Consider the following 13,954-nt stretch of genomic DNA (forward strand, 5'->3'; position numbering starts at 1 on the left):
CTCAAACCCAGGATCTCTTGGTTGATTTCTACTACAGAAGTTTTCTTCCATATTGCTATTTGTGTAATCACCTAAGTGGAGCAGATACCCTACAGATTTACATTAACAATAGTCTGATTATTTCTTTGTTGCTTTGTTAAAATTAACAAGGATGAAATAAACAGGAAAAAAAAAATCTGTTAATGAGCTCCTTAATTTATCCACCAAGATGTTTTGATCTGAATAATGCATTTAAGTATCTAAAACACAATCATACCCAGAGTAACATGTTATATATAATAGTTGAGAAGAAAATCAGGAAATACAAATTTGTTACTGCAAGCAATTTTAATACAAAAGTGTGTCTTGTTTTTAAACAGTTCATTGGTAGAGCTTCAGTTTCTGCCTCAATTAAAACCAATTGAGATAATTACACAGCAACATGGTCGGAGCTGAAGAGGAACAGCAGCTAAAAAACGGGAGCCCCAGACAGCCCCTCTTCATGGTCACTTGGTCAGTTGACTTTATTACGCACAAAAAAAGACGGAAGCAAACGGGACTTGATAACAAGTGTGCTGGTGAACTCCTTTAAAGGACGAGCAAATGTTTGTCTTATGTCCACATTTTCAGAATAAGCTCGTGGAATTCATTCCTCAGTTTGTGGGAAGTTGATCGACCATTTAAATAAATAGGAAAAATGCAGATAAACAAATCTGTAATTCACAATGCCACCAAGGAGTGTCCCCTTGCCAAGGGCCTGGGTCCTGGTGAGCACAGGAGTTATTGGTGGCTGGGTTGAATAGAAAGTTACAAACCAGGACTCTTAAAAACCCCAATGTTCTGACATCTTCGGAACAGTCACATTTACCCCTGAATTCTAGCAGCTATTGTCCTTTAAACACCCAGTACTGAAACAGGATTCAGAGTATTGCGATGAACTCCTTCTGCTGATCATGTGCAAACATTACCTAGAGGAGATTCCCTCTCCTCAGCTAAAATCACACAGCATTAAAAACATTGGAAAAAGCAATTAGAAGTGCCCTCCCCTCAGTTCTTGCTAATTGAGGTGTCTGTGATTTACAAAAAAAGAGTTCCTTAAACACTGCAGGATTCTTATTATTTTTTTAATATAATTTATCTTGCTGAGACAGCAAGTCAAGTTTATAAAGAAGATGCATTTAGGAATAATCCTAAAAGATAAAGCAGGTTTACAACCCTGCACCGCGCAGAAACCCTATTTAGAGGCATTTTTTTTTTTTTTTTTTAATACACATTCTCATCTTGACCTTTTCACTTGTTTTTCTCAAATATTTCATTTCTGGGCCCCATCCATTACAGGGTTACCAGGAGGCGAATTTTATCTACATAAATATTCACATGAAAATAGTAACTTACAAAAAGAAAAAAAATAAGGCAGCTTCATAACACAATTATTCTTTTACACTTTTAACAATATAACTTCTCCTGTTCAGAATAAATATACACCCAATGTACGGAGCAGGCTTCAAAGTGGATAGAGGCTTGGGGGTGCTTGTACAGTGTTATCGCTTGGGACCCGGAGTCCTGGGGGAGGCAGTGGTGGTCTTCTTAGACATGGTCGGGATTTTGGAAGGCTTGTTTAGCCCTCTTCTGGAGCTGCCCTGGCCTCCTGCAGCACTGCTCTCCGAAGTATCTGAACAAGCAGACTGTGTCTCTAAAAGGTCAAAGTCAGAGGCATCGCTTCCTCGCCGGCTACTGGCCCGACTCCCGGCCCGACTCCCGGCCCGACTCCCAGGGCGACTGGCTGATTTTTTAGGGTCTGGAATTTGAGAATAAAGCAGCAGACTTAATAGAGACAACATGGGGGGTGGCGAGGACAAGCGACCAGAGGCTAGGGCTCTGATGTAAATACCACCAGATATGCTGTGTGATGTTGGGCAGATCAGAGCCTTTCTGGACCCCATCTTTTCATCTACACAGCAGCCAGTGAAACCTTTTCGGGCTTTGTGATTCTGCTTGAGAAGCTTGCCTCCTAAGGATTAGACAGCAGCTTCTCTCAGCACAGTGACCTCGTGTGCTGACCACAGAGTAGTGCCGAGTGGGGCTGCTCAGTCACCTGGGCATAGAGGAGAGCCTGCTAGCAGGGGTGGGGGGTCGGGCAGGCAAACAGAAAGCCAGAAATGAGGCCAATTCCTGGACTTGCATGGGGAATATCAACAGGTCAACAGATGTGATCTTTCCCTGATGTTCTCTGCTTGCCAGTGGCTATAATAAATGCAGAATGTTGGAAAAATTACTAGCCAACTGCCAGCCCCAACACTGGGTGGCCTTCTGAGGAAAAGCCCACTTCAGGAGGTCCCTCCTGACTTTTAGATTCTCTCAAATACAGTCATTTCTGGTCAAGAACAGGGGCCTGGCTTTAGCTGTGGACACATCTGCTCTCAGAAGGCATGGCTGCAGGCAGCTACAGTGGCAGGAGGGAAAGGAAAGAGCAGCAGAAAATCTGCAGGTCTCTCTTTGGACATCACATCTGTGTGCTGCTCTCATTATCTGCTTTCCTTGGGGAGCAGTGAAGCACCACCCAGAGGCTGCTGTCCCCCAGTTCTTAGCCTGGCCACTCCCCTTCCCCTTTCACCCCAGTGCATGTGGATGGGAGCAGGCACTTACCTGCTCGATTCGTTCTGGCACCTGTGGAGGCTGGGGAAGAACTATTGCTGGTATCACCAGCGAGGGATGTGCGGCTAGAGTGAAGGGCTGGGGTTGGTCGTTTCAGCTTGCTCCCTGTTGATGGAATAACCTTAAAAAAAATTTTCAACAAGTTCTACTTACTAGGTGAAATTTTTGAAATTCAATCTGAAAAGGTTATTTAAGCCTCCTTACACCTAACTGATTGAAAAGCAAATTAAAAGTCCAGGAAAACAAAGATTTTTGAAAGTGTCCTAGGTCATATAGTTTGAGGATTCCACCCCAGAAAAGGTCTTATGTTCCAATTCAAAATTTCAAAATGTCTTCTATATTTCTACTAGAAAGTTACTGACAAATTTCCACCAGAAATGGCCAAAAAAAATCCAAATAATCCTGAGTGTCGAAGTGTTGGGGCTAGAAATTTCAAATATGCGTTCTAGCTCTAAATATTTCATATGAAGATGCCAATATCACTCCAACTTCTCTCACTGGATGGGTGCAGGAACTTCAGTCAAACCAAGATCTTTCAGTCCATTTCCCTCACTGGAAAAACTGCAGATAAGCACACTCTTTCTTTTTCAATCCACTGAGCCACCATGGTCTCCTCACTGTTCCTCCCACCCTGTTTCTGTGTGGCTCACTCCCTTGTTTCTTTTGGGCGGCTTGGCTGAATGACCCATCAGAGAGGTCTTGCCTTACTACTAGAGTGACACTCTAACTTTCTGTTTTCTTCCTCTGCTTTATTTTCTGGCATATCACTTATTACCACCTGACATACAATAGATATCCTTGTTTGTGGTTTGTCTCGCCTGTATTAAAGTGTAAGCTCCATGAAAGCAGGGACTTTGTTCACTGTCACATCCTCAGCACCTAAAACAGTGTCTGGCACAGAAGAGGGGCTCAATAAAAACTTGCCGAATGAATAAATCATGTGTAGAAGCACTTCCTAATGGAAAAAGAGCTGGACAGATACACGTTATTACTACTGCTACCAGCAGGAGAAACATTTCCCATTTGAGTGTTTTGTTTTGTTTTGTTTTTTAAGACAGTAGTAGACTTAATTTGGAAGTCCTCATTAAGAATTTTTAAGTCTGTTTTAAATATCACTCATACCATAACACTATTCTAATTTTTCTTTGAAATAAATTGTGTAAACTGTTTTCCAGGACCTTTAAGATGTTCATACAAATGGAAGAGTAAAGCAACCTGTTTTCACTGTGTTTCTCATATTTAATTTAAGGAAAAAAAGCAAAAGCGACAGAAAGTGATTAACAGTCAAGCGCAAATGCTCCTGGCCCACACAGGAGGAGGAGCACCAGTTTCAGAAGCTACTGCTCGTGAGCATGCCGCTGGCGAGACCGCAGCCCTGGAGGCCCTGGGCTGGAGTCCACGTCGGGATGTGGCCTGTAGAAAATACCCACAGGTAAGGAAAGATGAAACCTCGAAATGAGCAAAAGGTAAAACCTTAAGATGAAACAAAAAGGCTGATCTATTAGAATCCTGTGAGCATTTTGTACTTCATAAATACATTTAAAATTTTAGAACTTTTGAGACTTTCGTGAAACTGGAGCCATTAAGGAAGAAGGAAAGCAAGATAAGCAGGTAGAGTCCTGGGGTTTTGGTGGCAGGAGGTCCCCAGATCATGTTCTAAACCAGACAGATTTCTGAACTGGAGCTTTAGCTCAGAGCGGATGAATCCCAAAGCAGCAGCCCATTCACAGGCACTGGCTTCTTACATCTCCCGCCTTCGCCTTCTGGGGCTGAAGCTTTGCATGACTGAAGGCAATGCTATCTTTTGAGGCACAAGGAACCAGTATTTCCCAGCAGGAGCTAGAATGCAAATTTTCCCGCTATCAGACAAGCCACTAGCCCATGTTTTGTTTCTGAAACACTGCTCTTCCACAAATGCTTTGGGCCATTTTAAAGACTGCACTCAAACATGCTTAACTGCCAGCATGTGTATTCAAATCAAGGCTTCAGACACCGAAGTGACTAGGCCACTAGTCACACATCCGCGTGACTTAAATTCAGAAGTTAAAATCTGAGCCTTGGAGCAGTGTTCGCTGATGCGGTGTTTGGCTGAAGAAGGCAGCACCCGCCCCTCACACCAGTTTGGCAGTATCAACCACCCTGAGGACGTGGCTCAGGGCAGGGGACGCCAGCCACTCTTCTGTTCTAGCAAAGATAGAACACTGCTGAACATGCACCGTAGTTGAATTTCAAGTGTTCATAACTCGTCTGTGTATCTGAGGTTTGGAGACTCCGAGAGGCCCGAGTTTTATAAATAATATCCATCAACATATCACCAAGAATGACAATTGTTCATCACCCTGGAAAAACATCATTCTAAACACTGGCAGCAAGTTGTTAATCCAGTTTTAGGCATCTCTTGTTTATCTCCAATTTTGGTGAATCCGAGTTAGAAACCCCTGAAAAGCACTTGACTAGATGAATCGGCTGTGAGAGCAAGCACCACACAGATGGAAAAGAGCATGGACTTGTGTCAGGAAGAGGAGCCGATCCAGTTCTTGGCATTAGCGAGGGCCTCGTCGTGACCGTGTCCTTAGTCAGCAAAACCATACTCTACCTCGGGGCTGGGCAGCTGGAGGTCAGGATAATGGCTGTCCCTGACAGGGGTGCCAGCTTTACTGTTTACCAACCAGGGTTTGTCATAACAGCGAGGGAACTGAAGTGGAGTCTGCGAAACGGAAATCCAAAGGGAAGGATGGGAACAATTGAAAATGGAACAGAAAGGAAGCAAATTGGGAACACAAAAAATAAATAGAAGACACTGAATTTTAAAGAAACAGAAAACAAAACAAAACGTGCATCAGTTTAACAGGATAAAAGGGACCAGGCAGAAAGGCAACAGCATACTTTATAAGTAACCCATCAAAACAACCAAATTTATTCGCTGGCTTCAGCTGCACAGAGAGTGCCTGGATTTCCAAAATTAGTAATTCTGGATGGGAGATTATGTGGAAAGAAGTGCTTCTGACTTAACGATCTGAGTTCGTATTTTAATAATGTCCTTCAAAGTAAAATCTTAAAGGTCCTGTTCTCTATTGTGGCCTGGAGAGACTGGTCTAGGTAGAGCTTGGTCAGTGTATCTTCATGTTCCTCTCCTGGCTGGAGGCGTTCAGAGGCTACACTTAACACCAAACTTCTGTAAATATGGGAACAGGGACAAAGGCCATAAGAGAGGTCAGTGTCAGTACATACCTTGGTACCACTGGCTGGGGTGGCTGGAGAAGACGGCATGGATGTACAGCTGTGGTTACTCTGACTAGCACTGGAGCTGGAGCGGGTGGGGGAGGCAGCCCGCGAAGATGGTTTGGACCTTCGACCCCGTGATCGGAAAGGGGTCATTCCCTGGGATGCCCCCTCAGGCAGGATGAATTTCTCTCTAAGCTCGATGTTAGTTCTACCTCGTGCTAAAAAGGAACAAACACACACATACAATGTCAGTTAATCTTAAAAAAAAAAAAAAAAATGTGTCTTTGATGGTCATACAGCTGCTTGACCCCATGATAACAGCTATTAAGTTATAGATTTAGTACTATCTGTGGATTCTTTTAAAATAAATTCATGATTTGTCAGTCTGTCATGATTCTTACCCATAGCAATGAAGTAATAAGCCTCATTGGTTTGCCATGATAAAGAATTTTATATAAGAGGTAGCATCTCATTCTGTGGTAATGATCTTGCCATGTCACTGTCCCCTGGGGTAAGCACACCGTAACGGGTCAAAGAAAGCGGATGCAGCAGTGCACAAACCTCTGACATTAGATCAAAACCCCTCTTTTCTCTCTCATAGTACATGTGTACTTTTTGCTCAGATTTTTGCAGGACAGTGGAGAAAAACAGATCATTGCAATCAACATTGTCCAGACTCTTATTTGAATTCAGTTGCTAACAATCCCCAGGGAAGCGGTCCAGGAACTCAGGATGGTAAAAAGACTGGGATAAAATCATTAAGAAGTAAACATGTGGGAGGAGAGAGAGAAAGATTGAGACCATGCACAAAACTTGCCAGTGAGAAATGTGAGATCAAAAACTGAAAGCGACAAGAAGCTTAAGGGACAATGGTGAGTGGCAGGAATGTCAGGTGGGAGGCGATCTGGAAACTGCTCTGAAGGCCAACAGGTGCTGTCCCATGGCTTTCTGGAGCTGTATAACCAGAACTTAAAATTTGGATTCAGTCAGAGGATTCCAAGGATGACCAATGTAAATGTTAAATGTGAAAGACACTGCTAATTTAAAAGAAATAATTCCTCTGGAATATGTCCTTAGATTATTTCTCACCAAAAGGGTTTATCCTGTAATAACTTCCTCCCTCCTTCATCTATCCTAAACTGCTCACTTTTTAGAATACGCTAGATAGATCTGAACAACAGGACCTCTGGTGAAACTTGGGAAAAGAACTGTTATAAACAAAATGTTTGTCATTCTTTTCTAGTAAGATTTTTCACTCTGGCCAGGAACCATGGGTTTAGCAGATTTGAGGTACCTGTGCCCACCCCCCTCTTCTGCCCAAACCTGCAGGTCTTCAAGGGAACTGAGGAATTTTGGTACAATGAGATTTTAAATCAGGTTTCATGGGTGTCCAAGCAGCGTAGTACCAAATTCCTAGATCAAATTCTTCTCAATATATTATGCTGACATAACATATCAAAGCGTCAGGTTAAAAGGGCCAATGTGGGTATCAAAACCTGAGTTACAATCTAGGCTCAGCTACCAACCAGGTCTTCCTGCCCTGGGCCTCAGTTTCCTCCGGCTGATCCCATTGTCTCGATGGCCTATGAACGCTGTTTCCTTCCTCCTCAGGCCCCAACAGCATGTGCCCCTCAAGGCTCATTCCTTGTCCTTGGGTTCTGTACTCATGCATTTTCTGGACTTCAGTGTTTTCCCCTGTGTCTACACTAAAGATTCTCCAAGAGAATTTCCTTCAGCACTAACATGGGAACTTCAGTAAGACTTCTCATCACTAATAACTGTGGGTTCAGGACTTACATTTCTTTATTTTGTGTTTGCTGAAGTGCCCAGCGTAACAGTGGACACACAACAAAGGCACTAAGATAATAGTGATGAATAAAAATCATTACTTAGCTGAGGATTCACCCCAAAAGAAATGCTTATGTCCCTGAGCTGTACAGAACTTCAGTCGTGTAATTTAAACCTAGTAAACATTTAACAGTTTACTTGTGCACCGGCTCCCCCAGACAAAAACAACAGAGTGATACAAGAGGAAGACTCTGAAGCAGGACCTCAGGTGAGCGCCACAGCATTACATTTAAAATGTAATGATATGAGGGGTGCCTGGGTGGCACAGTCGGTTAAGCGTCCGACTTCAGCCAGGTCACGATCTCGCGGTCCGTGAGTTCGAGCCCCGCGTCGGGCTCTGGGCTGATGGCTCGGAGCCTGGAGCCTGTTTCCGATTCTGTGTCTCCCTCTCTCTCTGCCCCTCCCCCGTTCATGCTTTGTCTCTCTCTGTCCCAAAAATAAATAAAAAACATTAAAATGTAATGATATGATATCATGTTGCTCGTGCACTGCACAATTTACAGAATGTCATCACATGCAGTAGGGCACTTGACTGTCACCAGGGACCTGTTAGCATCCCTGTCACAGACAAAGGAACTGAAGCACTCACAAGGCTGAGGTCAAGGAGAGCCGTGGTAGGGCTGGGACTAGAAGCCACGTCTCCACCTGAGCTCTCTCCCCGCCCCACGCTCCTCACATCCTCATCTACACTAGCGGTTCTCCACTCGTCCCTTACCTCACTCAGGCTCCCGTCCCCACCACAGCACCTAAATCACTCTGCCAAGTTATTACTGATAGCTTTAAACTGTACAAAGGTTGAAATATACAGAAAAGTACAACGAGAATAAAAATTCCTTCATCTTACAACCTAAGGGACATCACTTACAATGATGGTGTGTCTTTATTCCTGTGCACAACTGTGTATGTGTACATATATAATTTAATACAAAAACATCAGGAGCATTCCTCCATGCTTGACAGGTCTTGCATAATTTCAACTAGCTGCATGGCCTTATTTCATCATATGGACATCAATTTATTTAACCAACCCTACTAGTTATATTTCTAATTTGCTTACAATTTCTTAAACATCATATACAATGTCGTGACAAACTACTCGTAAAAGGTTTTTGTGCATATCGATGATGATTTCCTTAGGATAAATTTCTGTTAAGTGCATTTTCTGGGGAGAAAGGATGCACACAAGATTTTTGATACTTCTCAACTGATCTCCCAAATTTTATACCAACATACACTCTCCAAAATAATGCAGGAGTATACTGAAATTACTTCCTTCTGGCTAATGCTGTTATTCACATGTGCACACATATACATGTACAGATAAAAATCTAATAATCTGACAAGTAAAAACACCTCTCTGCTGTTGTAATTTCCATGTGGGGGGATAACTGCTCTTGTCTTGAAATACTCTCTTCCCTTGGCTCCCAGGACACTCTCTCTCCTGCTTTTCCTCCTTCCCGCCCATTATCAAACACTGATGTCCCCTGCTTCTGTCTGTAGTCCTGTTCTCCCTCTTAGCTTTTGAACCCGGTGGCGATGAGCTCACCGACCTGACACCTCATTGCCATCATACAGTTGTGCCTGACTCCAAACGTGTCCTGTGCGCAGACCCTTTGCTGGATCACAGAATCTTATACCCAGTGACTGATTAGACATGATCAGAGCCAGAAACCAGGGGGGTAGTGTAGGTCTCTCCTTCCTGATGGCAGTTTGGCCTCCTGATTCTATCCTCTAAAGCTCCTCAAATCCCCAGTGCATTCCCACACCCCCAAACCTCCTTACACTTATGTGGATCATGGGCTATCTCCTCCACCATGCACGGGATATAACAGGCTTCCAACTGGTCTCATTTCTCATCTCATCCCCTAGAACTGAATTTCTAAATAAAAACCTGATAACTCTAAATGGCTCAAAATCATTCCATGGTCTTCCATTGTTTACAGCAGAATTTCCCAAACTAAGGTTTTCTGAGAGGGTTCCTACAAAAAGAGCTCAATAAACACCTTCCCCCTTTGGAAGAGCCTTAATGAGATTAGCATTTTGTGAGCTCTAGGGAGACCTACAGTAAAGAAACCTGCCTTAGCTTTAAGCTGGTGTTTTCCAAAAACACTTGACTGTAATTTTTTGAAGATCACATGTTGGAGACCAGGGCCCGAAGGCAACCATTCTAGTTTTTCAACACCAAAGGGGCCACCATTTTCTAAGGGACTTAGGCTGGCCACATGATGTTGGCTAGAACAGGATGGCCAGTCACAATTGAGTTCTTAGCTCCTGTTTAATGGATATGGAAGTTCAGTTTTACAAGATAAAAAGAGCTCTGTGGATGTGTGATGGTAGCACAACAGTGTGAATGTACTTAATGCTGCTGAACGCTTTGAAAATAGTTAAGATGGTAAATTTATGTTATGTATATTTTACAACAATAAAAAGAAAAGGAAAACAATCAGTTCTAAGCCAAATTGTCTTTTAAATCTTCATGAATGAAGTGTTCTAGATCTCCACTTATTTGGAGGAACTAATTTGTCTAGTGCTCAAAAACATATATAGTACCCTAAAAGTAGATCTGTTCTTAGGCAGGGCACTGTTTTCATCTCTATCCAAAACATCATGATCTCCTTTGCCATGGATGAATTCAGAAACTGAAACCTCCAATTTTGGCAGTGTTGGGAACCTACCTAGTTGAATATTTTCACTGTATGTTTGGCTAAAGCAATGCGCGGTTTGAGAGCTCTCTCACTTTATTTTTTTTAAGTTTATTTTCAGAGAGAGAGGCAGAGAGAGACAGAGAGAGAGAGAATCCCAAGCAGACTCTGCGCTGTCAGCACAGAGCCCTAGGTGGGGCTCAAACTCATGACCAGGAGATCATGACCTGAGCTGAAATCAAGAGTTGGATGCTTAATTGACTGAGCCACCCAGGCGCTCCTCTCTTACTTTTCGTTTTAAATTTATTTTGAGAGACAGAAGAGTGAGTGGGGTAGGAGCAGGGAGAGAGAGAATCTCAAGCAGACTCTGCACTGCCAGCCTGGAGCCTGACACAGGGCTTGAATCCACGAACTATGAGATCATGAGCACAAACCAGAGTCATGCTCAACCGACTGAGCCACCCAGGCGCCTCTCTCACTCACCTTTTTAAGCAGCTATGTAGCAGGAGGTAACAAATGACTGTGTGTGTTAGTATTATACTGTCATAAATTTTGTTCTATCCTCAGTCTAACATTCTCTATGGTCTAGACAGCCAAGGAAATGCAACACAAATGAATATAAAATCTACCCTAAGTGGTGCTTCTCGAAGCCACATGAAATCTTCACAGAATCCTAGATAGCTTCAAGAACTCTCCTCTTTGTGATATTCATGCCCTCCCCAGTCACTTCTTACATCCACCACAGCCCGTAAGTGTTCACCTCCTAGTGCAATTTTTTGATTAGAAATACTCATCCTGTCACTGGTAGAGTTATGATAACTAAGACTGCTGGGCAGTTCTGTACTCTGCAATCAGCCCAATCGAGATGATTACTGAGTGCTAGGAGGTCATTCCTGGAGAGGCATAGAGGAAAGCCTTACCTTGTTTTCTCCAAGGGATGCTGAAAAGGCTACTATTTTCCACAGAATACAGGTACTAGACGGCCCTCCCAAACTTTCTTGGGGTTCCAGTTTTTAGCTATTAATGTAAGGACAAAGCAAGCAGTGTTCCCCTTGGCCATCAGCATAAAGTTATTGTAAACAGAGCAAGTAAAGCAGGCAGCAAACAGGCAACCAGATTCCAAAATGTCACATGCAGTATCTCTTCTGTTTATTTGTTTAGTCCAATCATACAAGACCCTCCCCCCAAAAAAACACGAACCAAACAAAAAAAAACCCAAAATCTTACTAATAGGTTTAGAAAAAAAATAATGTTGTCTTACTGAGTTATGGTTAAAATCCTATATATACATTGCTCCTGCTCCTGATGTAAAACCATGAAAGAGGACTTTTATATCAAGGAAATTAGTTTGCAACATAGTAACTTCTAAAAATGATTAAACACTTTCAAGTTTTTATCAGAATAGGTGCTTTTAAAATTAACTTTTTTTTAATTAATTAAAATTATTTTTGTTTACTGGAGTAATTGCAGAATGAGTTAAAATAAAAGAAGCTACTTATGGGCATATCTGAATTCATGTGAGAACTGCACCCTTTAGCTCTAAACACTTCAAAATAGGACTATAAATCACTTCCAAAGAAGTTATGTAACTGTACTGTAAACATTTCTACCAGGTTTATAAATATGCCTCACCAATTTAATTACACAGGCCGAACCAGCAATCCACACACACAAAGGGGAGGTGGTGGGTATGCCAGCCTCTGAGACACATGGCACCTTGATCAGGAGAACACACTTTAGAGCCAGACTATCTTGGAACTGAATCCTGTCTCTGCCATTTATTACTTGTCTGTCCTCAGGTAAGTTATTTAACTTTTCTGTGCTTTAATTTCCTATTCTGTAAAATGGAGACAATATTGGTCTGCACCTCATAGCCGTGTAAATGTGTTATCATATGTAAACTGCTTATAACAGCGTGTGGCATCTAAAAAGCTATGTAAGTATTTGTTAAATGTACAGAAACTCTGAACAAATTCCATGGGTACTGTTTCAACAGAAGGGTTCTATGCTCCATCAACTTATAACAGTTAGAAAAGCTAGGGCTTGGCTATTTCAAAGCATTCGTAAAGGCAGCAGATGCCACAGAGCCAAGAGGCACCACAGTTTAAGAAGCAAAGCCATTCTCAGTGGGCTGGGGTGTGGGTTAGGGGGACAAAGCTTAAAAGCCAACCTATGGGAGACTGACTGGAAATCGAAGAGCTGGAATCAGAGCGCTTTATTTTACTCCCAGGATGGTGAACTAGAATAAAAAAATAAACAAACACAAAGAAACAGAGAGCAGGAAACGCAGAAACTGGTCAAGAAAGACAAACTGGCAGACAGTGGAGGAGCCTCCTGTATACCCACATGCAGCTTGGCCAGCAGGAAAAGGGAAAGGCCGCAGTTGAAGAGGGTTTAGCCACCAGAACCTGATCCCCTCTCCTCTGTCGCAGCCCTCACATGCCTGTAGCTGCAGCTGCCATCGTTCGCATGAAATTTCCCATCTTCTTTTGCCTTTGGGCTGGCATGCCCACCCTTTCAAGTTCAGCATCCCAGGGTCTTGCTTCAGTGATCACCTGTCTTAGAAGCATCTGCGCTGAGGGCTAGGTGTTCATTATCCCCTCTCCTAGCCATGGGAGATGCAGTCCTTCCCTGCATGGGAGGAGCCCAACACCCTCCCCGAGTTTCCGGCATAGGAATCAGGAGCACTAACCAGGAACTTCAGAGGCTTCATTAGGCTCCTTTCCAGGCTAGTGTTAATTTAACGGCTCAAACCGAAACACTGGAAGATGCCAATAAATTCCTAATTCTTGTTACTGTATCTCAAAACCTGTCTCCTCTGACAGCATCCACCTCTCCTGCTTTCTCTTCTTGGTCTACTCAGGCACCCTCAAGTTCCAGTCTGTGCTGGTGGAGTGACATCTAGGTAGCTTAACAAAGTAAAACCCAAACAGACCCACTAGCAACACTTTGTGTAAGCATGAAAGATAAAGATCAGCGGTGAGGGAGTACCTAATGTGTAATTTATGCTCAGGAAGGTTCCTTACCTCGGCAGGGATCATTTTTCACTAAAAATTCATCCAGGGCCATCCATCCTCCACCAACTCGGACCATCACTGTGCTGCGCAGGATGCGGACCAGCCGCAGCTGCTGAGAGTCTCCGAACTGCAGGACCAAGGGGACAGTGATGAGTGACTGTGTCCTAGAGCAGGCCGAGGCCTTCTTCCCAGAGCAGACTGTATTCAGACATGACACATGACAGTTTGACAGTCTGCAGGAGAATTTTAACTATTTGGCATTTTTCACAAAAGAATTTAAAACATGGAACAGCTGAGATATCAAGGTAAAGACCAGTGTCTTTCTCTTGGGATCAAGTTAGCTTTTGGTAGTCATGCCTCTACTGTGGGGCAGGGCAGAGGATGGACAAATGTTAGCTTACCTCGGTTCTTTTAAACATTCTGCCCAAATTAAAACCCAGTAGTAAAATTCTTTGTTACGTTAGTTTGCTTTCATAAATGGTAGACATAAAGTATATGTCAACTTCTGAATACAGTGCGCTCAAAAGGTAAATGAAGAACAGCAAATACTATTTCAAGCCTTAAGGAAACCCTTGCAAAGCCATCATT

At 43.0% G+C, this 13,954-nt stretch overlaps 1 protein-coding gene across 14 annotated transcripts in view; it reads right to left on the reverse strand.

The window, feature by feature from the left end:
• Window positions 1-308: 308 nt before the first annotated feature.
• MACF1 (microtubule actin crosslinking factor 1) overlaps window positions 309-13,954 on the reverse strand; it is a 330,452-nt gene continuing 316,806 nt past the window's right edge. For 9 of the 14 annotated variants that reach the window (XM_049617439.1, XM_049617438.1, XM_049617430.1 and 6 more), the window contains 5 exons: window positions 13,376-13,493; window positions 5,866-6,077; window positions 5,231-5,341; window positions 2,626-2,755; window positions 309-1,777 (listed from right to left, as the gene is read on the reverse strand). In XM_049617439.1, coding sequence (XP_049473396.1) covers window positions 1,521-1,777; window positions 2,626-2,755; window positions 5,231-5,341; window positions 5,866-6,077; window positions 13,376-13,493 — 828 coding nt within the window. In that variant the 3' untranslated portion in view covers window positions 309-1,520. The remainder of the gene's footprint in view (window positions 1,778-2,625; window positions 2,756-5,230; window positions 5,342-5,865; window positions 6,078-13,375; window positions 13,494-13,954) is intronic. The other 5 variants (XM_049617441.1, XM_049617440.1, XM_049617442.1 and 2 more) reach the window with 1 other exon arrangement.

The sequence above is a fragment of the Panthera uncia genome (assembly GCF_023721935.1).
Source record: "Panthera uncia isolate 11264 chromosome C1 unlocalized genomic scaffold, Puncia_PCG_1.0 HiC_scaffold_4, whole genome shotgun sequence".
Lineage (NCBI taxonomy): Eukaryota > Metazoa > Chordata > Mammalia > Carnivora > Felidae > Panthera > Panthera uncia.